Raw genomic sequence first — 24,366 nt, forward strand, 5'->3', positions numbered from 1 at the left:
TCCATTCATCTGTTGATGGACATTAGGTTGCTGCCATGTCTTGGCTCTTGTAAATGTTGCAATGAATACTGGAGTGTGTATATCTTTTCAAATTACTGTTTTGGAATTTTTTTTCTCTTTTTTCTCCTCTCCTTCTCCCTCCTCCCTCCTCCCTCCTTCCTCTTCCTTCCTTCCTTTCTTCCCTCCTTCCTTCCTTTCCTCTTCGTCTTCTTTTGAGAAAATTTTTGAAGAAGAAAAGCTGGTCCTGGGTCCTGGTCGTCCCTCTAAACTGAGACCAGATTTCTAAAGTTTGGTTTTGGTTACAGTCATTGCTCAGTTTGTCATCTCTTGTACTCTCAGTACTGTCTCCCAGTACTCTGCTCTCCCATGTAATACAAAGTATCTTGGAAGAAAAGTCCCCAGGCAGGGCTGTGCTTAGCCTGATGTCAAGTGCTGAGTGGGGATGGAAGGAAATGGCAGAATTTTAGTGCATATTTCTTCAGGTGTTCTTCAGCCCTGAACCCACCTCAGGGACACATCAGTCACCTGATCATCGATACTTGTTTGTGTCTGTCTATTCCTCTGTCTTGGAGCCTTCTTCATCCCCATCACTGCTTGATTCAGGCTTCTGTGAGTAACGCCATTGATGTGGTGACTCAGGAAAATGTACTCTTCACAAGGCAGGTGATAGTCTATGTCAGTCATCCTCCAGGTCTCATTAAAATGTCTGAATTGTTCGTACATTTAGTTCTTTCTTTCTTTCTACTGGGAATTCGTATTTGCACCTCATTCATCATAACTAGTTTTCTCTAATATGGTTTCTTTTTTTTTTAAAGCTTATATTTTATTCAATGTTTATCATAAGTTTTTTGCCTTGTTTTCTAATGTATTCATTTAAAAAATTTTTTTTTAAATTTATTTATTTATTTTTGGCTGTGTTGGGTCTTCGTTTTCTGTGCGAGGGCTTTCTCTAGTTGCGGCAAGTGGGGGCCACTCTTCATCGCGGTGCGCGGGCCTCTCACTATCGTGGCCTCTCTTGTTGCGGAGCACAGGCTCCAGACGCGCAGGCTCAGTAGTTGTGGCCCACGGGCCTAGTTGCTCCGCGGGATTTGAGATCTTCCCAGACCAGGGCTCGAACCCGTGTCCCCTGCATTAGCAGGCAGATTCTCAACCACTGTGCCACCAGGGAAGCCCTGTATTCATTTTATTTATTTATTTTTGGCTGTGTTGGGTCTTCGTTGCTGTGCGTGGGCTTTCTCTAGTTGCGGCAACCGGGGGCTACTCTTCGTTGCGGTGAGCGGGCTTCTCATTGCGGTGGCTTCTCTTGTTGCGGAGCACGGGCTCTAGGCGTGCGGACTTCAATAGTTGTGGCTCGCGGGCTCTAGAGCGCAGGCTGAGTAGTTGTGGCGCACAGGCTTAGTTGCTCTGCAGCATGTGGGATCTTCCCAGGCCAGGGCTCGAACCTGTGTCCCCTGCATTGGCAGGCGGACTCTTAACCACTGAGCCACTAGGGAAGCCCTCTAATATGGTTTCTTATTATGTTCTAGTTTAGGTTTGTGTAAATCTGCACTCTCTACGTATGTATGATTCTTTTAACTATGAAGCTTTTAGAAAATATTGCTTGAATGAAGGTAGACACATAATATCTATGGATCCCCCATTTTCATGCCACTTACTAATGATGTTCCTCTGAGTTATGACATCTCCCAGGGAATTAGGTGTTGGAGAAACCCCTGTGAGTTATCCCAAATCCGAACAGAGCCAAGTAAATGGCTTCCACTCTCCTAATTGTCAGGCTTCCATGCCTTCTGCTTCCCTCCCTGTGATAACTCTGGGCACTTAAGGACTCTTAGAAAAGTCGCTCTCCCACGTTCTCCCAATTGCTTCTTTGGATATTGTCACATGAGTTGTACTTGTTTTTAATGATAGTTAATTGGGGCAAAAATTGTTTAAAAGTTATTCTCAGTACCCCATCCAGCCACTGTCATACATTTGCAGATGACTTGAAAATGAGTGGCCTGGTGGGAAAGGGGATTAGGGAATAATAAAACTATAGCTCAAGGCTTGAGTTCCTCATCCAAATCACAAGGCAAACTCGACTTGTCACCATGGGCTCACCCTTGTGGTGTCAGACAGAGATGGGTATCTTTTCCTTTTGTACCAAGATGTGAGTTAATCAGAAACTTAAGGAATAGATAAGATAGGGGAAGATTACTCTGTTACTGGTTTTGGAAGTGAGACCCTAAAAAACTTTATACATAAAGTGAGGGGCTGTTTCCTGTTAGATGCAGAGTGTGCTGTATCCACCCCATCCCACCCTGTACAAACCCAGTTCCTTCTACAGGCGGCTAGAGATTCTCCTTGACACCATCCATCTTTTTTTTTTTCCATAGAAAGTAGAAAAATAATTTATTCCAAAAGAGGGCAGAAATAAGAAATTCATCCTGAAAATATACTTTGGTATAATTCTGGTGGGACACATTTTCCTTCTGAACATGTTCCCCTACTGACTGCCCCACTGGAGTCTTGTTGTCATGTAACAGTTTTTAAACACTTTGCTGATTCTCATGTTGTGAGCAGGCAGGAGCCATCTTCACATCCACAGGTTCCAAGGAGACAGTAACGTTATTTCTCAGAAGAACAGCACTTTCTATCCCGTAAGAGTACATTAACATTTTATAGGGACTTCCCTGATGGCACAGTGTTTAAGAATCCACCTGCCAGTGCAGGGGACACGGGTTCGATCCCTGGCCTGGGAAGATCCCACATGCTGCAGAGCAACAAAGCCCGTGTGCCACAACTGCTGAAGCCCATGTGCCAAAACTACGGAAGCCTGCGTGCCTAGAGCCCGTGCTCCACAACAAGAGAAGCCACTGCAGTGAGAAGCCTGTGCATCCTAACAAAGCGGAGCCCCTGCTCGCTGCACTAGAGAAAGCCTGTGCGCAGCAATGAAGACCCAACGCAGCCAAAAAAATGAATAAATAAAAAAGAAAGTAATGGTAAAATAAAATTTTAAAAAACCATTTTATAGAGGCAACACAGTTTAGGTTAAATAGGCACAGCTTTCACCAAAGTGCAAAAAAAGGTGACAAGAAAAAATGCTGCATTGTAGAATAACATATTCAAATGTGGTGTGAACGTTTAAGGCAGCTGATGGCCAAAGTGGGCAAGTCAAGGAGGGTGGTCTGGGTATGGAGATGATTTTGCACCTAGAGGAGGTCTCTTCGTGGCAAGAGATAGCAGCAAACTGAACAGGTTACCAACATGGTGATGATAACTCCCTGGTTGGGACCCTTAGGGATGAACCAGGGCACCAGGAAGCCGACCAAGCCCCAGAACATGCTCATCATGATGAGAGGCACGGTGAGGCCGGCATACGCCATGATTGCTGCAAGAGGTACCAGCCCCTGCCCCGCCACCTCACTTTGGTCCCACCCGGAAGTGTCAACCTGATACCATCCATCTTTAAGTTTTTATTCTCTTCCTTTTTCTTCCCTCCTTCCTTCCTTATTCTATTCTCATGTGCACAAAAAAGAATATTTACATACCTACTTCTCAAAATGTTTTAACTAATTAAATAAGATGAAACCTATCAAAAATATGAATTATCACACTTCTTAGGAGTAGATTTTACATAGTCAAATGGGAAAAATGTGCATGCTTAGAGACATGGAAAGCACATAATGAGTGTGAGTGGCTCTTCTTTCATTTTGGACTCTGGCTGAGAATCAATGTGGAAAATAGGTTTGTAATGAAAATTTCCTTCAGTTAGTAACTTGAGAAAAGGTTTTAGGCACAATCCACATTCTCCTTCTTTAGATTGTGGGGTATCAGGGGGAAGAGTTCAGTACTTTTTCTTAACTCTTCACAGTAGGCAGAACCATTAAAATAGTTCTAGATTGAAATCCAAATGGAGAAAGCTGTTTGTTAACTAATTGTCATCCCTGACGTCCTCTGAATCTAAGAAGAGTTTTAGGATATAAGCTTGTGATTCTAGAAGGAAGGTGCGGAAGGGTTCTAGTCACATGCACTCAGATCCCCAGTGCATAGCCCTGCCATCTCTTCCGTACAGTAATAGAACCTCAGATGTCCTGATGGGAGGGGGAATGCCAGGCTTATAGCCCAACATGGACTGAGATTCAGAGAGTAACACCCCAGCATGGAGCACAGCAGTGCCTGGCCGTTCCTGTAACTACTCTTTCTGAAAATATTTTCTTTGTGAATCCACTGCATTCATGCACTGCTCCTGTCAACTCTCTTGATGTCAGGGCTCATAGACTAAGCTTGCCGGCTTAGAAAACTAAACCTTTATTGGAATTCTATTTTGATGATTCTCTTTGGAAGGCCATCTCATTACCATTTTGTTAGAAAATGAACTTCCATTCAATTCCTGACCTGCAGTTATGTCTGCCCTTAATTGTCATTGTTGAAGACATATCCTACTGTCCCATCTGTCTCAGAATCTGGATTTTCTTGAATCTAGATTTTAGTTTCTCTTTTTTTTAAAAGATTTTTTTGATGTGGACCATTTTTAAAGTCTTTATTGAATTTGTTACAATATTGCTTCTGTTTTACGTTTCATTTTTTTGGCCACGAAGCATGTGGGATCTCAGCTCCCCGACCAGGGATCGAACCCACACCCCCTGAGTTGGAAGGCGAAGCCTTTTTTTTTTTTTTGGCTGTGTTGGGTCTTAGGTGCGGCATGTGGGATCTTCATTGAGGCGTGCGGGATCTTTCGTTGCTGCTCATGGGCTTCTCTCGTTGTGGCATGTGGGTTTTTCTCTTCTCTAGTTGTGGTGCACAGGCTCCAGGGCGCATGGGCTCTATAGTTGTGGCGCGCGGGTTCCAGAGCACGTAGGCTTTGTAGTTTGTGGCACGCGGGCTTTCTGGTTGAGGCGCACGAGCTCAGTAGTTGTGGAGCGCGGGCTTAGTTGCCCTGCGGCATGTGGGATCTTAGTTCCCTGACCAGGGCTTGAACCCACGTCCCCTGAATTGGAAGGCGGGTTCTTTACCACCGGACTGCCAGGGAAGTCCCAGTTTCTCTCTTTATAGCTCCTCCCTCCCCTCCATTCTTTCTGATGAATTGCTTCTCGTATACCTTGAAGAAACTATAATACTTTGTAAGCCTTTTGTAAGCTTTCCATATTCAAAAGTCACATCTGTAACTCTAGCAGTCTCTTATTTTCCAGAATTGTGCCACTTCCTTTTCTTTTTTCTTACCTGCAATTTCTGACATGATTCTTTCTCTCTCTCCCTCCTCTCCACTCTGTCCATTTAGTGACTCTCTCTTGCTTTGCACTGTATATTTGCTTGCTGTCTCCCTGATCCATGGTCACATCTGGTCACAGATAATTTTTTCAATGTGTGTATTGGCCCTGTGTTAAACTTCCACAAAAGAGAACATGGGAGAATGATATGCCATCTAGATTGTATTCCTAGACTTGGAATCTTTATGTTGATTTATTCCTGGCAAATGATGAGAAAGTGTTCCTCACTGAGTTCAGGACAAGATCCTGAATGCCAGTCATACCACATCTCTTTGTTTCTTTTATTATTCAGTGGATGCCTCAAGGATAAAGTCCAAGTTTTGATATAGTTATGAAACCTAATCTTTATAGTGCGATTACGGACCGTATTTCTGTCTTTCGTCTGCTCTTCCAGCTGCCTTCTGGAAACCTCATGTTGCCTCTTCACATTGCAGAGCTATGGACATTTCTATAATGCACTCTTGTAGATGATGGTAGACAACACGGTATGTGGGAAATTCCTGATTCAGGCAGAGACTCCAGATCTCATTACACCATCTGGAATGTGGTCAATGTTTCCCTGAGAGAGCAGGATATACTTAAGAAATCAGGATTGTACCTCCGTAGGAAACCTACTTCTGGAGGTTCTCTGAGAATCCTCATTTTGAGGTCCCGTATGGGAGTAGCCTGCCAATTGTGTGGAATTCGGAATCTTTTCTTTAGTTGTGAAATGCGAACCCAATGAGTGACTCCCTGGAGTTTCACTGCTCCACTTGTCAACAGAACCCAAAGGGTCCCTTCCAAAGAGGTTCAAGAGTAGTTATTCTCTGACGTCTCTTCCAATAGAGGAAATCTACTAGCTGAATATCACGAAGAAGCTGTTTAAAAGATATTTTCAGGATGTGGCCTTAACGAGTTGGTGATTGGGACTGGGTGTAATACATGAGTTCCTTGGAATATTTTGCCATGTCTGCATATAGCAGGGCAGAGTCTAGTATTGGAGGTGAAATCCCTAGACACATGGGCCTTCCAGTTAGTAATTCATAGGGGATAACTGATTTGTCAATGGACTACGTGAGTGTAAGGGCTAGTGGGAGTACCTTTGGTCAAGGGAGCTCGAGTCTCTGAAAGTTTTGCTGATTTTAATTTAAGAATGCCATTGGTCCTTTTGACTTTTCCAGAAGATTGTCGGTAACAAGGACAGTGTAGTTTTTGAGTCAGGGGTAACACTTTACAGGGTTCTTTTACAATGGTTCCCATGTGACACAGTCATTTGATATAAACATTGGGATGACCCAGGTTGGAAACAAAATCAGTCAGCTTTTTTTTCAAGGGCTGTAGCTTTTCAGCAGAGAAATGGTTTAACCCAGTCTGAAAACAGACAATAACTAAAAGATAGTCAAATTGCATGGAGGGTAGAAGCTGGATACAATCCATCTGAAGGTGTTCAAATTCTTCTTGGTGGTGCCTGGGCAGCCAGGTCATGCATGCATCCCCCCATCACCGCCTGGGGACTGTCCACTAGGGATCAGAGCTTCGGTAAGAGCCAACTGTAAACCCCATCCACCCCCTCGCCCCAACCCCCAGCCCCAGTGGCACTTGGCCCCTCTCTCCAAAGGCACGGCTGCCCCTATGCCCCCTCCCCTCAGGACGATCAGGACTCTAAGACTAGCTCCTCACTCGGAGCCCCTTCCCTAGGCCCATGAGCTATTAAGCGTCCTCCAACAGCCCCTGAGGCAGGTCTGCTCCCTCTCCCCATTTCGTACTGGGGGAAACTGAACCTGGGGTGGGGGTTAGAGGGAGAGTCTCTTGTTGCAACCCCCAGCGAGGGGTGGGGATCCAGGAATCAATCCCAAGCCCACAACCCAGTGTCTCAGGGAGTCTGACCCACTGTGTCCCCCTTCCCTCCTGGCCTGTTTCCACCCCAAGAAAGCCCCTCCTTCTGGTTCCCTCAGGGTCCTCTGAGTGTCCTTCTCAGCCTCCCCCCTCCCTGGGGTGCCCTCAGACCTTCTCCTTCCTGGATGCTGATGGCCCCTGTAATAGTTTGCTAAGGTTGGCATAGCAAGGTACCTCAGACTGGGAAGCTTAAACAACAGACATTTATTTTCTCACAAACATGGAGGCTAGAAGTCTGAGATCAAGGGGTGAACAGCATCAGTTTCTCCTGATACTGCTCTGCTTGGCTTGTAGATGGCCATCTTCCCCCTGTGTCTTTACATGGTCTTCCCTCTCTGTGTGTGTATCCTAACTTCCTCTTCTTTCTTTCTTTGGCTGCATTGGGTCTTAGTTGTGGCACACGGGATCTTTCATTGCGGCACGTGTGCTCTTGGTTGCGGCGTGCAGGCTTCTCTAGTTGCAGTGCACGGACTTCTCTCTAGTTGAGGCATGTGGGCTCAGTAGTTGCCCTGAGGCATGTGGGATCTTAGTTCCCCGGCCAGGGATTGAACCCGCATCCCTTGCGTTGGAAGGCAGATTCTTAACCACTGGACAACCAGGGAAGTCCCTAACTTCCTCTTCCTTTAAGGACAACAGTCACGTTGGATTAGGGTCCACCCTAGTGACTTTATTTTACCTTTTTAAAGACCCTATTTCCAAATACAATGACATTCTGAGGTACTGGATGTTAAGACTTCAACATATGGACTTTGGGACATACAATTCAGCCCATAGCTGCCTGCACCCTTCTTTTCATAGGGAGCTAACATTGAGGAGTTCTCCTGAGGATTACCTCATTTACCAGCCCCCAAATTATCCAGCAGAGGAACAATTTATTATTTCCACTTCTCAAAGGAGGGAGCTGCAGCTCAGAGAGGATGACTTTGACACAAGGGCACACATCTGCCAAGTGGCTGAGTTAGGGAAGATTTAGTCAACACTGCTCTGATTCAGCTCACCTACTTCCTTTGTTTTTTTGTTTTTTTTAAGATTTTTAAATTTTTTAAATTTTTTATTTATTTTTGGTTGCGTTGGGTCTTTGTTGCTGCATGTGGGCTTTCTCTAGTTGCGGCAAGCGGGGTCTACTCTTCGTTGCGGTGCACGGGCTTCTCGTTGCGGGGGCTTCTCTTGTTGCAGAGCACGGGCCCTAGGCACGTGGGCTTCAGTAGTTGTGGCACGCGGGCTCAGTAGTTGTGGCTTGCGGGCTCTAGAGCGCAGGCTCAGTAGTTGTGGTGCATGGGCTTAGTAGTTGTGGTGCACAGGCTTTAGTTGCTCTGCGGCATGTGGGATCTTCCTGGACCAGGGCTCAAACCCGTGTCCTTTGCATTGGCAGGCAGATTCTTAACCACTGTGCCACCAGGGAAGCCCTCACCTACTTCCCTTGTATCCACTCCCTGACAGAAACATCTGGGGACTCCAGCCAGACCCCCAGATACCTCTCCTGTGAGATCATCTGCTGAGCACTGAACCATCATGTAACCACACCCTGACATTTCAACCTGAAGAACCTGGCCCCTTCCGCATGGGCAAGCAGTGCCTTCCCTGCAAACTCACTTCTCTCCTGTGAATAGTATTCTCATGGACAGCAGCACCATCACCCTGGTATCCCTAACAGGGTCATCAATGTCACCCCAAACACATCACTGACCCTCACCTGAAACTAATATTGTAAATCAACTATAGTTCAAAAATATATATATGAAAAATTTTCACTTCCTAATCATTTCACATTTCATTATTTTCTATATTCGTGAGGTTATGTGTGGCTACTGAATTAGTATGGTGGAAATAGGCTATATTGGTGTGCTACTGGCAACTTTTTCAACCTCCATGGTCAGTGAGTTCACATTGACAGTTTTAAATTGGCCACTGATGGGAATATATACACCAGAGAAACTGGCAACACTACAAAGTATGGCTTGATTTATTGGGGTTTTTTGTTTTTTGTTTTTTTGCTGTGCAGCTTGCAGGATCTCAATTCCCCAACCAAGGATTGAACCTGGGCCACGATAGTGAAAGCGTGGAGTTCTAACCACTGGACTGCCAGGGAACTCCCCTTTATTTATTGTATTGTTGAATATTTAGACTTAAAGTAATGGAGAATATATTAAAAATGCAGATTAAACTTAAAATTAGCTGTAAGTTATATGTGGTCATTGCAATGTACCAAAATAAATAAATAAATAAGGTAGGGGAGCTATCTTCCAGTATTCCAGAATAGTAAATACAATTATTACTTAGTTAAGAAGTCACATCGGGCTTCCCTGGTGGTGCAGTGGTTGAGAATCTGCCTGCCAATTCAGGGGACACGGGTTCGAGCCCTGGTCTGGGAGGATCCCATATGCCGTGGAGCAACTGGGCCCGTGAGCCACAGCTACTGAGCCTGCGCGTCTGGAGCCTGTGCTCCGCAATAGGAGAGGCCGCCATAGTGAGAGGCCCATGCACCGCGATGAAGAGTGGCCCCCGCTTGCCGCAACTGGAGAAAGCCCTCGCACAGAAACGAAGATCCAACACAGCAAAAATAAATAAATAAATAAAATAAATATTAAGAAGTCACATCACTGAAGAATTAATGAAGTTGCAACATAAGTCTTTATTGTTTCACTATCTTCTAATTGGTTAATGAAAAGAAAAATAGCCAAAATTCATTTTTTAAAAACAGGCAAAGGATATGAACATTCTTACCAGACATACAGGTGGCAAATTAACAAATGAAAAATGCTCAACATCATGAAACATCAGGGAAGTGGAACTAAAACTACAGTGAAATACTGTTACACACATTTATTAAAAGGGTCAAAATTGGACTTTGACACAGTGGTTAAGAATTCACCTGCCAATGCAGGGGACACGGGTTCGAGCCCTCGTCCAGGAAGATCCCACATGCCGCGGAGCAACTAAGCCCGTGCGCCACAACTACTGAGCCTGCACTCTAGAGCCCGCCAGCCACAACTACTGAGCCCGTGTGCCACAACTGCTGAAGCCCGCGCGCCTCGAGCTCGTGCTCCACAACAAGAAGCCACTGCAGTGAGAAGCCCGTGCACTGCAACAAAGAGTAGCCCCAGCTCACTGCAACTAAAGAAAGCCCGTGTGCAGCTACGAAGACCCAATGCAGCCAAAAATAAATAAATTAATTAACTTTTTAAAAAAAGCTTTAAAAAAAAGGGTCAAAATTTTAGAAGTCCAGCCATACACACCATTGAGAAAGATACGGAAGAACTAGAAGTCTCTCACTGCTGGCAGGAATACAAAAGGGAACAATTGAACAATTGTGCTAGGTCACAGTTTGATGCTTCTTGAAAAGTTACACATTTATCTAACCTGTAACTCAGGCATTGCACTCTGAGGTATTACCACAAGAGAAATGAAATATATCAGTATTGAAGAATTGTACTAAAATGTCTATAGCAATTTTGTTTGATATAGCCAAAAACTGGAAACAATTCAGATATCCAAAAAACAGATGAAGGAATAAACAAATAGTGATATATCCAAAGAACATCATACTCCTCAACAACATAAAAGGAATGAACTACCAACATAAGAACCACTGATGAATCTCAAAATAAATACACTGCCTGAGGAGGACACCCAGGGGAAAAAAGACTAAACATTTTATAATTCCATTCATGTAAAGTTATAGAAAATGCAAAATATTTTATTATAGAGTAAATCAGTGCTTGCCTGGAAGGCCAGGGAGGGCAGAGAGAAAGAGATTATTAAAGGGCATGAGGTAAATACTGGGTAATGCATAGGTTAATTATTATGGTTGTTTGATGGTCTCATGGGTTTATATGAATGTCAAAACTTATCAAATGGTATAGTTTAAATATGGACAATTTACTTTTGTGTGTGTGTGTGTGTGTGTGTGTGGCTATTTTGAGCCTTCGTTGCTGCACATGGGCTTTCTCTAGTTGCCGTGAGCGGGGGCTACTCTTTGTTGCAGTGCACGGGCTTCTCATTGTGGTGGCTTCTCTTGTTGCAGAGCACGGGCTCTAGGTGTGCGGGCTTCAGTAGTTGTGGCACGTGGGCTCAGTAGTTGTGGCTCACGGGCTTTAGAGTGCAGGCTCAGTAGTTGTGGTGCACGGGCTTAGCTGCTCCGTGGCATGTGGGATGTTCCCAGACCAGGGCTCGAACCCGTTTCCCCTGCGTTGGCAGGCGGATTCTTAACTACTGCACCACCAGGTAAGTCCCAATTTATTGTTTATTAACTGTACCTAAAAAGCGTTAAGAAACAAAAAAATTCTTACTGTTTTAGAAAAATAAAGTTTAGCAAACCTATGTTAACACCACCATATCCCTTGTAATGTGCTGGGATCGGTGCCTGGCCTCAGTAGTAGCAAATATTGGTGAGCAATGAAGACCATTTACAGCTGAGTCAGTAGGAATGCAGGCTGGGTCACAAAGGCCACATCATCGGACTAAGAGATCTTCCGTCATTCCCTCCCTGTTTTCCTGTCTGTGCAGCAATGGTCTTAAGGTGAACAGCCCAGAGAAGCTATAGGAATCCATAAAACCATTAGATTATTTTCTGAGAAGGCCCTCAGCTATACAAGATACACAGTTCTGAAGGTCCTGAGAATTTCTGCAGCTGCTCATCCTTCACAGCCATGGTGCCTGGAACACTGTGGATACCCTTTTAAAAGAGGCACATTCCAGGGCTTCCCTGGTGGCGCAGTGGTTGGGAATCTTCCTGCCAATGCAGGGGACACGGGTTCGAGCCCTGGTCTGGGAAGATCCCACATGCCGCAGAGCAACTAGGCCTGTGAGCCACAATTACTGAGCCTGCACGTCTGGAGCCTGTGCTCCACAACAAGAGAGGCTGCGATGGTGAGAGGCCCGCGCACCGCGATGAGGAGTGGACCCCACTTGCCGCAACTAGAGAAAGCCCTCGCACAGAAACGAAGACCGGACACAACCATAAATAAATTAATTAATTAATTAATTAAAAAGAGGCACATTCCAGCCAGTTTGCTGCAGTCTCCTGTGATCTCTACTAATCAGCTGTTCTTGTCACTATTATCATTCCCCCTATAATCTTTCAACCAGGGATACTACCACACATACAGAATTCTGGATGTTAGGGCACATGGCTCCGCTGCAGGATCTAGGGAACAGACTTCCCTCACCAGTGCTGAGCAGGATGCAATATCTCCTGTGAATAAGAGAACAATTTCATGTTGTTCCTAGAAGTACTGGAGGTTGTCACAACTGCTCCCTCCTCAGGATAAGCTCTGTCACCACAAAAAGTAATAGCATTCAGCCTCCAAATTAGGACCAAGCAAGCAAACCAGGCCCAGACCTGCAGGAGCACAGCCACCATTCCATCCACCTATGAGGCACACGAGGGTCAGGATCCCACAAAATCTGTTTCTTTTATTCTGGCAGAACCTAGTTGCTCTCAAACTACCCCATAAAGTGAACAGAACCCTCGAGATTAAAGGTGACGGAAACCTTAGGCCTTTGTTATAGCAGAAAACCAGAACAATGCAGGCAGGCTGTTCCTGGATCAGTGACTTGGAGGCTGGGAATTCCATCACAAGAGTCATGTGAGACCAACATAATCCCCAGAAGAGGTAGTCCATCTTTTCAAGTCACCAGCAGAACTCAGATGGAGTCCTCTTGGTCACAACTGGGTCAAGCCCCTGCCCTAACTAATCAGAGAGAAAGGAGAGTACTCCAGCTTCTCATGAAGTCCCTGAGAGAATGAGAAGACACTGAGGTTTCCTGCCCCAAACACACAGGGGTGGGTACATGATGCACAATCTGGGCACCTGCCAGGTGGTGGAGGTGAATGGCTTCTGCCTTAGATCTGACAGGACAGTAATCTGGCAAGGGCTCCAGTAATCTGGAAGGTTAAAACATGAAGTGCGCCTTCCACATATCTGAAATTTATGTTGATGTTTGGATGTTTGAGGTTCACTTCAGGCAGATGGCACCCTCAAAAGGCACCTCCTTGAGTGTTGTTATACTGAAGGAGGACATATGACGTTTCTGCATGTCTAAGTTGCTTTTCCTGTGTGAATTTTGTGGTAATCAAGAAGGTAAGGCCTTTGGCTTATGGCTTCCTCACATTTAACACGCCCTTAAGGCCCAATCCTGTATGAACTCTAGTGTTGAGTGAGGTTGGAGCTGTGGCTAAAGGCGTTCCCACATTGGTCACACTTAAAAGGTCTTTCTCCTGTGTGAACTCTCTGATGGTCACTGAAGTTGGAGCTTCAAATATGTGGGGTTTTCAACACCAACCAATTCTCTGCACACGCCAACTGGGTGTCCTACAATTTAATTCACTTCTGAAACTAGGTGCTCAGACTTAGCACAGACCCCACAGCTTAAGGGCTCAGTCCTACAAGACTGCCCAATCCAAGGTGGATCCCTAGGTTACCCACACTTCTGTCCAAATTGACTACAAATCAGGGGGTTCCCATGACCACCCTAGCTCAGTTTTGATAATCTGCTAGAATAGCTCATGGAGCGCCAAGGAAACACTTTTACTTACTAATCTGTTTATTACAAAGTCTATATTTCAAAGTATACAAATGAACAGGCCAGATGATGAAGTGTAGAAGACAATGTCTAGGAAGGTCCCAAAGCAGAAGCTTCTGCCCTGAGAAGCTTGGTATGCGTACCCTCCTAGCCCATTGATGCTTTCTTGCTTACTAACCAGGAAGTTCTCTGAACCCCATCCTTTAGGGTTTTTATGGAGGCTTTGTTATCTAGTCATGATTGATTAAATCACTGACCATTGGAGTTTAACTGAAACTCCAGGTTCTCTTCCAGGAGGTGGGGGGAGAGGGGGCTGACAGTTCCAAACTCTAATCACAAAATTGGTTCCCCTAGCAACCAGTCACCAACCAGAGCTTTCTAGGAGCCTTTGAAGGGGTCTCCTCTTTAGCATGCTTCAATATGAGAGGCTTGAATTGTTCTTTGCAAAATGTCATCAGGTTATTCTTATCCGCCCAGAGTTTGGGAACCATAACTCCAGGCCACTCAGTGTGATGATCTCACACTCAGTTTTTTTTTTTTTTTTTTTTTTTTTTAATAAATTTATTTATTTATTTATTTATTTTTGGCTGTGTTGGGTCTTCGTTTCTGTGCAAGGGCTTTCTCCAGTTGCGGTGAGCGGGGGCCGCTCTTCATCGCGGTGCGCGGGCCTCTCACTGTCGCGGCCTCTCTTCTTGCGGAGCACAGGCTCCAGACGCGCAGGCTCAGTAGTTGTGGCTCACGGGCTTAGTTGCTCCGCGGCATGTGGGATCTTCCCAGACCAGGGCTCGAACCCGTGTCCCCCGCTTTGGCAGGCAGATTCTCAACCGCTGTGCCACCAGGGAAGCCCTCACACTCAGTTTTGAACCACTGGTCATAAGAGACAAAAACAACATGAAAAGCTCCTCCAATTACAGGACAAATTCCACTTCACTCTCTTATCAAAGCTACAAAATATAGTAAATCCCACACAGTAGATTGTCCCAGGCCGCTTACATGTTTGTGACTAAATCAGTAATCTGAGGTGGGCAGGAACATTAAGGGCATCGTGCCTCACAGCAAGTTCTTACTAAAGGATTGCTCCAAGATACATAGTTTTGTTTTGTTTTGTTTTAATAGCATAAATGCTCTTACATATGGAATCTCATCTCTTTTCCCTGCTCTTTTTTTTAAAAAAATAAATTTATTTATTTATTTACTTTTGGCTGCATTGGATCTTCGTTGCTGCGCTCATGCTTTCTCTAGTTGCAGCGAGCAGGGGCTACTCTTCCTTGCAGTGAGCGGGCTTCTCATTGTGGTGGCTTCTTGTTGTGGAGCATGGGCTCTAGGTGCACGGGCTTCAGCAGTTGTGGCACGCGGGCTCATTAGTTGTGGCTCACGGGCTCTAGAGCGCAGCAGGCTCAGTAGTTGTGGCACACGGGCTTAGTTGCTCCGTGGCATGTGGGATCATCCTGGACCAGGGCTCGAACCCGTGTCCCCTGCATTGGCAGGTGGATTCTTAACCACTGTGCCACCAGGTAAGTCCTCCAAGATACATAGTTAAGTGAGAAAAGCAAAGTGCATATCTGTATATGAAATATGCCTTTATTTTTACTAAGAAAAGCAGCTTGTATAGGACTATATTTTAACATATAGATAACACACAGATAGCAATCCATGTGCAGAAGCAATCCTAAAGTGATCCTATACTGGAAGCTTTGTTTTTCCTCCAGGAGGTTTAATTATCTGACACTTTTGACATTCTATTTTATAATTGTATATGGTGTAGAACATCTTCACAAACACTACAAAACATTTTATACTTTTCTTATATTAGGAATCAAATATGTACTCATCCAGTTTTTTTTTCCAACTTCAGCTAAAAATTCCTACATGTTTAGACAGAACACCTGTAAATTGCAAGAAATGCAGGTATTTGTCTCTGCAGAATACACAGCAGAATGATGGATATTTCTTGAGCATGTATCATTATCACTTGGAAGCTTGTTAAAACACAAATTCTTTGGCCTGGCCCACAGAGTGCCTGATTCAGGTCTGGGTTCAGAATTGAGCATGTGCATTTTTAATGAGTCCCCTGGTGACACTGACGGGGAAGGTCCTGGGATCAAACTCTGAAAATCAGGGTTCTAGGAAAGGTGAGCATGCCTGGTTTCAGGCCCCAGTTCACCATAGTGGAAATTTTCAAGTTCTGAGAGGCAGAGCCAAGACTTATTACCCACATGCCCTGAGTGTCTCTGCAGTGAGCAAAGGAGAGGACTGGCCAGCTGGGCTGGTGTCCTGCACTCTGCACTGCTGAGGAGACCTATGAAGCCTCCACCCACTGAACAACCTGGTCACCTGCTTCTTCTCCCCAAAATTTATTGCAAAAGTACCCAGAGGGCTCACCTCTTACGTCCTTCAAGTGTTTTCTCAAAGGCCCTCTTATTAAAAAGGTTTCCCTTTCTGTGCTGTGTAATATTATACTCTATACTATACTTCTCAGGATACTCACCTTGCCTTCTTCTCCCAATTTGTCTGCCACATTATAACATATTATACAATTAGTCTTTTCTGTTTCTGGTCTTTTTTCCTTGAGTACAATGTAAGTCCTATGAATTCAGGGGTCTTGTCTCTGTTATGACCCAATGTCTCCCATGTACCTACAGTAAATACCTAAAACCAACTGTTTGCTCACTGATCATTAGTGAGACCAGGGACTAAATATGACATCTCAGCTTCCCTGTATATTTTTACAACTCTGGTTACTCTAAAGGTCTCTTTTAACTCTCTCCTTCCATGCTGGTATTGCTCAAAATTTTCAAGAATAAAAAAGAGTCAGGACTTCCCTGGTGGCGCAGTGGTTAAGAATCTACCTGCCAATGCAGGGGACACAGGTTTGATCCCTGGTCCAGGAAGACCCCACATGCCGCAGAGCAACTAAGCCCGTGCGCCACAACTACTGAGCCCGCATGCTGCAACTACTGAAGCCTGTGCTCCTAGAGCCCGTGCTCCGCAACAAAGAAGCCACTGCAATGAGAAGCCCACGCACTGCAACAAAGAGTAGCCCCCGCTCTCCCCAACTAGAGGAAGCCCACGCACAGCAACGAAGACCCAACACAGCCAAAAAATAAATTGATTAATTTTAAAAAAAGAATAATGGTAGTATTTAAAAAAAAGAATGAAGAAGAGTCACATTTTGGAGATAAAACCTTCAGAGTGACCATTCTAGTCATGTAGTCATAGGCTCAGCTTAATTCTATGTCTTCTCAGACATCACATCTAAAACTCTGAGGCCTGACCTTTTTCCATCATCCACTGATGTTTCACCAAAACTATTTCTGCTACTACTTTGAATCACTACATAGACATTATGAATAGCTATTTGTAGTTTGCATTTTACAACTATTTTTCTGAGATAACATCAGTTCTTCATGCAAACAGTCCCTGCATCAAAAAAGAAATGATAATCATTTCCCAGCAATGAAATCGTAAATTTAAGATACTCCCAGGGGCTTCCCTGGTGGCGCAGTGGTTGAGAATCTGCCTGCCAATGCAGGGGACACGGGTTCGAGCCCTGGTCTGGGAAGATCCCACATGCCGCGGAGCAACTGGGCCCGTGAGCCACAACTACTGAGCCTGAGCGTCTGGAGCCTCTGCTCCGCAACAAGAGAGGCCGCGATAGTGAGAGGCCCGTGCACCGCAATGAAGAGTGGCCCCCGCTTGCCACAACTGGAGAAAGCCCTCGCACAGAAATGAAGACCCAACACAGCCAAAAATAAATAAATAAAATAAAATTTATTTAAAAAAAAAAAGATACTCCCAGTATCTCCAGGGCAAGAGTACCCTTTGTATACATGCTCCAACTGTGAACACTGCAGCCATTGTACAGTCAAAGTAGCATGTTTCTCATTGTCCTCTTTTTGAGATTGATGGTAGATTCCTAAAAGGAACTGAATATATGTCAGGGTATCAAGTAAGAGATATTAAATGGTTAAAAGTGTTGTTCAATGTATTAGAATAATTGACTCCAAAGGCAGGAGAGATGTTTTCTTTGGAAACCACAGACTGATCTGTTAAAGAAAAATTATTCAGATGCTTGTAAAAAAGTTGGGATTTGTAGCCAAGGAGGAAGGGGGGTGGTGTCAGTGGATAAAAAATTATTAAGAGAGCAGGGAAATTCTTCCTAAACTGACCTAAACAATTCTTGCAGAAGGTGTAGGTCAGTGTGATCAGATATTACCTGTGTGATGGTGAGGGATGAGGAAATTTCATCAGATATCAGTGGCTATCAGACATTGAGGATGGGAGATTCTTGCCAAACCAACTTAGCAGAATTCTTGCTCTTGAGGACAAGGCCCAAAGACTGGGTCTAATAAAATAAAAACTAAAATAAAGAAAAAAAAAAAAAGCTTAGAGGGGCTTGACTAAAGTTTAGTCAAGGAGAGGCTCTGTTAGATCTATTTTTGTACTCCTGATTCAGGGTGGCCCAATATCCTTCCTCTATCTTCCTTGACAGAACACAATCTGGAGTATTTTCTCTCTTGCCCCTGACCAAATGTACATAGACTGGAAAACTAACTTATGCTTTTGAGTGCATGCATTTGAATTGAAATAAGATAATGTTTATTAGCTTCTGCTAACAAACGCATTTTGTGCCTGACTCTATAAAAATATGTTTGTTTGGATTTGTAGCCTTAGGGGGCATCTGAAATTGTTTGTTTGAATCTCTCTTCCCCACCCTCCTCCACCCCCACCCCCGGGCCGTGCCCCGCGGCTTGCGGGATTTTAGTTCCCCCACCAGGGATTGAACCTGTGCCCTCAGCAGTGAAAGCCAGAGTCCTAACCACTGGACCTCCAGGGAATTCCCTGAAATAGTATTTTTAGCTTCTGGGAGCATGCCGATCTTCACCGAGTCCGAAACAATATGTCTCCAAACACTTGGGTGATCAGCTGCAGAGAGCATTTGGCAAAAATAGGATCAAGATCCCTTTAAAAGCGGGGCGAAGCTCACCTGGATATATCTTTTCCCAACTCCCCTCCTGGCAGAGCTAGTCCTTTCCAGCAAGAAGCCCAGTCTCCTCAATGTGTGGATCTGTTGGGACTACATTACCCAGAATGCTCAGTATCGAGCGGCAGGAACGCTACCCAATGAACGCTTAGAGACAGGAGGCCACATGATGTGAGGGCGGAACTTTTGGCTTCCTTTTCACAGCGGCCATGTTAGCTACTTGGTTTTGTCTGACCAGTGTGAGAGATTTGGGAATTGTGGGTCCACCTCGAGGTGACGGAATTGAGAAGGTCCGAGAGGAGGGGCTGTCCCCGCGGCATAGAGGCGGGTCTGAAGTTCGGCGACGCCGCCCGGGGGCCCCGCTCCAGGCCCAGGAGAGGGCCCGCCGTGCCTGCGTCCCGTCTCTCCCGGCCCCACTCCGCCCACAGAGTCCGATGGCGGCGGCGGCGCTGAGGAACCTGCGTCAGGTAAACGCTCGTCCTCCGGCCCTCACCGCCCTCACCGTACGAGACACTAAAGCCCCGAGTGCGGGGCGCCTGCTCACGTGCCCGCAGCCCAGGCTGCGGTGTCCGGGATGGTGGTGGGGCGTGGGCAAGGGTGACGGGCGGAGGGACACCTGGTAAAAGGAGAACCGATCACTGAGGAACAGAGGTTGAATAGCTACCCTGAGTTCCAGTCTTCAGGGTCAGGCAGGGGTATAGGGAGGTCTGAGCCCATCGAACCCCGCCATAGACTCATTCCTCAAGACTTGGCTTTTTTCATGTTTCCCACGGCTGCAGAGGCGCTTTTTGGAAACAACACCGCCAAGTGGAGTGTGCCCCATTCCCTCACTGGCCCTGACCTCCACCCACATGTTCTCTGGATTGTGGTTTCTTGCGACTCGTAAGTGCCGTGCCCCCAGTTTGGGGTCTGGAAGCCATGGAGAAACCCTAAGGCTAGGGTTATGTGAAGGTGTTTCCGTTTCTGGCAACCATTGTAAACAGGTGTGAAAGGTTATCCTAGAAACTGGTAGCACATGCTTGAGGTAAAACTGAACTGGGAGTTTCCAGGAAAGGAAAAGTCCCTTTTCTTTCAGGTGGGAATAAAGATCAGGGGACAGTAATCAGGACTGGAATGACTGCTGAGAAGTTGGTGATGGGAGGTTTCGATCAGAGGAGGGAGGTAGTATTACCAACGTCTTAACTGGCTACATCTGGCTGTTGCATGAAGTATAGACTGTGGGTTGGAGGGAGGAGTAAGGAAGATCGGCATGGAGGCTACTGCTATAATCCAGGTGAGGGTCAGTGGACCAGAGTCATGGTTTAGGAGGTATGATTGGATTCTGGATGTGTGTTTTTAAAAGTTACAACTATATTTTCTGATGTGAACCATGAGGGAGTAAAACAGGATTCAGGGATATTCCTAGGGTTGTTTTTGTTTTGTTTTGTTTTGTTTTGTTTTGTTTTTTAGCAGGTGTGGGAATAGAAGCTCTGTCAACTGAGATGAGGAAGTTGGTAGTAGGAGTAATATTCCCCAGAGATATCAGGAGCTTCTGAGATGTTTCCTAGAGCATTAAGTGGAGGCATTAAGTGAGCAGCTAAATACACAGGTCTGGAAGTCTGGGGTGTGGGTCAGTGAGGTGGTGACCACCATAGGCATGGGCTGTGGGATCCAGTCTCAAGGATTATGTGAACTTGAAGAGGGAGTATGCTTGATGACCCCAGGGCCCTGGTATTGAGACTTATGTGACCTTGGCCACACCAGTGGAATAGCCTGGCATGAGTGTGTGGATCCCTCTATGCCAGGTCCACAGCTTAGATACCTACTTGCCCACCCACCTCTTCTTGTTGATGGCTGGTTCCAGTGATCAATAGGACCGTTTGAAGACAGTGGCACCAATGGTGCCAGGGCCTGGTTTCTCCTCTGAGTTGGAGAGCTTGGGAGGAGGATGGGCATGAGGCATGGATTGTTGTCCCTGAAAAAAGGGACTGTTTGTGGTTTCATCTGTCTCCATCTTGCCAGGGCAGTGTGACCTTTGAGGATGTGGCCGTGTATTTCTCCTGGGAGGAATGGGATCTCCTTGATGATGCTCAGAGATGCCTGTACCACAACGTGATGCTGGAGAACTTGGCACTTATAACTTCCTTGGGTAAGGCTGTCAAACCCACCTCTGTGCCTTGAACTAGTCTCTACCCTTCCTTTTTTCCCCAGGAGCAGTCTGCCCTCACATCAGGACCATGGGCACTGCTTCCTTCCTTAGTTCCCTGGGTTGGTGCTGTGGTTCGTTGGGCTGAGGTTTGTGCACTGCCCTCTCCTTCCTTTAGCATGCCCAACATTAGCTTCCCTGTTGACTTACAGTTCTTTTTTTTATTATTATTCTTTTAAAAAAATTCTTTATTCTTTTCCATTATGGTTATCATAAGATATCGAATCCCTTGCTTCTTGTATCATCAAGGTGCCATTCATTTGATCAGTGAGGGAGTGGGGTTGGGTTGGAGAGCCCACAGAGGTTCACAGTATGTATATGAATCAAGCAAGATGACTCAGAGGGAGCCTGGTCCTGCATAGTAGCACATAGAGGGCATGATGACAATGCCGTATTCAAATCATGCCAGAAACTTACTGTGTTTGATCAGAATTTTGATGCCAGTGGCCACACTTCATTTCTGTCTTCCTTCCCCTTTCTTGACGCTTGGCCAATTTGTCATCTCTATTGTCACTGCTACTCTTACTTCCAACCTGAGGTTAACCTCACATCTCTGGACTCCTCTCTCACCCGTTTTTCTCACTACTCCAACTGCAGTGCTTTCTGTATCGGCCCCTATGTATTCTTTTTTTTTTAATTTTTAAAAATTTATTTATTTATTTATTTTTGGCTGTGTTGGGTCTTCATTGTGGCGCGTGGGCTTCTCTCTAGTTGCGGCGGCACGTGGGTTTCTCTCTAGTTGTGACGTGCGGGTTTTCTCTCTCTCATTGAGGCATGCAAGCTCAGTAGTTGTGGCATGCGAACTTAGTTGCTCCGTGGCATGTGGGATCTTAGTTCCCCGACCAGGAATCGAACCTGGGTCCCCTGCATTGGAAGGCGATTCTTTACCACTGGACCACCAGGGAAGTCCCCCTATGTATTGTTTCATGAGGTGTGCACACATTCTTAAACAGTCCTTAAAGACCAGCTGCCCTGCTATAGTCGTATTTTCTTGGGTCTTGGCACAACCCTTTTATATAGTGTTCATGTGTCACCAGCAGACAGGTTCCTTTTCAAAGTTCTTTGTAGAAGAAGGAACTGCATACCCTGTCTCTTCTTTTTGTGTCCACCACAAGGTTGTGTCCTTCACCTCATGAGACCTCTCCCATTCTGTGATCTTTATAGCTCAGTAGTGCTAAGCAGCACCATCCTCAACTGGAACCAACTCCTTGCTCCTGCAAACAATCCCATGGACAGGTTCCTAGGTTTGTTACACACACTTTTGTAGTAGCTGTCCCCTCCCACCAAAGTCAATGTGCACTTCACCAGCATTACTTGCTTTCAGGTTGTTGGCATGGAGCAGAGCATGAAGAGGCACCTCCTGAACAGAGCATTTCTGTACATAGAAGGTCACAGGTCAGTACTTCCAAGGCAGGTGTGTCCACCCAAAAGGCCCATTTTTGTGAGATATGCGGCCCGGACTTGGGAGACATTTTGCACTTGACTGAGCATCAGAGGCAGAAACTGTATGATACTGGGGCATGGGAGCAGCAATTGTATTTCAGTGCAAAACTTCAGCACCAAAAGCAGAACATTGGAGAGAAATGTTTCAGAAGCAACATGGACAGAGCCTCATTTATGAAAGACTGCAAATTTTTTGTGTCAGGGAAGTCCCTTTCCCGTGGGGAGTCCACACACACCAGGGAGAAGTCAAACAAGGGAACTGAATGTGGAGCTGCCTTTCACAGGGGGGAAACTCATTATAACTCTGGAGAATGTACTGAAGACTTTAGTTGCAAACACATGCTTTTTCAGCACCAAAGAGTTCCCACTAGAGAAAAATTCTACATGTGCAGCGAATGTGGGAAATCTTTTAGCAAAAGCTACAGCCTCAATGACCATTGGAGAGTTCATACTGGGGAAAAGCCTTATAAGTGTGGAGAATGTGGAAAAACCTTTAGGCAAAGCTCTAGCCTCATTCAACACCGGAGAGTTCACACTGGAGCGAGGCCTCATGAGTGTGACGAATGTGGAAAATTATTTAGCAACAAATCCAACCTCATTAAACATCGGAGAATTCATACTGGGGAAAGGCCATATGAGTGTAGTGAATGTGGGAAATCCTTTAGCGAAAGCTCTGCACTCCTTCAACACCGGAGTGTTCACACTGGAGAAAGGCCTTATGAGTGCAGTGAGTGTGGGAAATTCTTTACCTACCACTCCAGTCTCATAAAACACCAGAGAGTTCACTCTGGATCAAGGCCCTATGAGTGCAGTGAATGCGGAAAATCCTTTACTCAAAACTCTAGCCTCATTGAACACCGTAGAGTTCATAGTGGAGAAAGGCCTTATAAGTGCAGCGAATGTGGGAAATCTTTTAGCCAGAGCTCTGCACTTCTGCAACATCGGAGAGTTCACACTGGAGAAAGGCCTTATGAGTGCAACGAGTGTGGGAAATTCTTTACTTACAGCTCCAGTCTCTTGAAACACCAGAGAGTTCACACTGGATCAAGGCCTTATGAGTGTTGTGAATGTGGGAAATCCTTTACTCAAAACTCCAGCCTCATTAAACACAGGAGAATTCACACTGGAGAAAAGCCTTATGAGTGCAACGAATGTGGGAAATCTTTTAGCCATAGCTCCAGCCTCATTAAACACCGAAGAGTTCACACTGGTTAAAGGCCTGATGAGTGCAGTGGATGTGGGAAATCCTTTACCCATAGGTCCAACTTCAGTGACCACTAGAGTGTTCACATTGGAGAAAGGCTTTACGTGCATTTGAATGTGGGAAATTCATCTCCAGGCTCCTAAAACACCATAGTGTCACATTGGATGAAAGCCTTATGAGTGTGGCAGATGTGGAAAATCGTTTGGCCAAAGTCTAGCCTCAATACACTCCAGAGAATTCGCAGTGGAGAAAGGCCTTATACATTCAGTGAGTGTGAGAAAGCCTTCTGCTGAAGAACTTACCTCATTGGATACCACAGATTTCAAATGGGAGAACTATCTTCAATGTGCAGGTATATACGATTTCTTTGTTCAGTGCAACAACACAGGAGGAGATCCCTTATGAAGATGCCATTTGCCTGTATTGAACCACATACATCCAAACATCCACTTAAATTCCAGTTATGTGGGAGCTGCATTGCACTTTTTAAGCTGTCCAGGGCCCTTGCCAGATTTCTGTCACTGCCAGTTCTGTAGCAGAAGTCATTTCACCTCTAACCACCTGGCAGATGCCCGTAGTGTGCAACATTCACCCAACCTAGTGTGTTCAGGGAAGGAAACCCCAGTGCTCTCCCATTTGCTGGATGATTCATGAGTAGCTTGAACACTTAGTCTTTCCCAGTTTTTTTTCTCCCTCATGAGTTAAATCGTGGACCTTACCCAGTTTTGGCCTAGAGGACTCCATTGGTGATTTGAAAAGATGGACTACATTTTTCAGGGATATTATTGATCTCATGAGACTCTAGTGATGGGATTTTCCAGCCTCCAAGTCACCAGCCTGGGGAACAGTCTGCCTCCCATTGCTCTTGTTTGTATAATAATAAAGGTCTTATTGTTTAAGTCAC

General features: G+C 45.5%; 2 protein-coding genes across 9 annotated transcripts in view; both read left to right on the forward strand.

Annotated features, from left to right (window-relative positions):
• LOC309617292 (zinc finger protein 551-like) overlaps nucleotides 1-18,030 on the forward strand; it is a 50,874-nt gene extending 32,844 nt beyond the window's left edge. Inside the window, exon 4 of one of the 2 annotated variants that reach the window (XR_014237882.1) lies at nucleotides 8,562-8,869. Coding sequence is in view for 1 of the 2 variants with exons in the window: in XM_082369397.1 (XP_082225523.1) it covers nucleotides 9,124-9,173 (50 nt within the window). In the remaining variant the exon portion in view is untranslated. Of the gene's footprint in view, nucleotides 1-8,561; nucleotides 8,870-9,123 lie in introns of those variants that run through there. The other variant, XM_082369397.1, reaches the window with a different exon arrangement.
• An 809-nt stretch (nucleotides 18,031-18,839) lies between these two features.
• Nucleotides 18,840-24,366, forward strand: part of LOC309617268 (uncharacterized protein) — a gene marked incomplete at its 5' end in the record, with an annotated part of 66,353 nt that continues 60,826 nt past the window's right edge. For 2 of the 7 annotated variants that reach the window (XR_014237873.1, XM_082369314.1), the window contains 4 exons: nucleotides 18,840-19,097; nucleotides 19,410-19,613; nucleotides 20,632-20,758; nucleotides 22,140-22,210. Coding sequence is in view for 4 of the 7 variants with exons in the window: in XM_082369314.1 (XP_082225440.1) it covers nucleotides 18,840-19,097; nucleotides 19,410-19,613; nucleotides 20,632-20,758; nucleotides 22,140-22,210 (660 nt within the window). Of the gene's footprint in view, nucleotides 19,098-19,409; nucleotides 19,614-20,631; nucleotides 20,759-21,979; nucleotides 22,060-22,139; nucleotides 24,365-24,366 lie in introns of those variants that run through there. The other 5 variants (XR_014237874.1, XM_082369312.1, XR_014237875.1 and 2 more) reach the window with 5 other exon arrangements.

This window comes from Balaenoptera borealis (assembly GCF_965194805.1).
Source record: "Balaenoptera borealis genome assembly, chromosome: 19".
In the NCBI taxonomy this organism is placed as follows: Eukaryota; Metazoa; Chordata; class Mammalia; order Artiodactyla; family Balaenopteridae; genus Balaenoptera; species Balaenoptera borealis.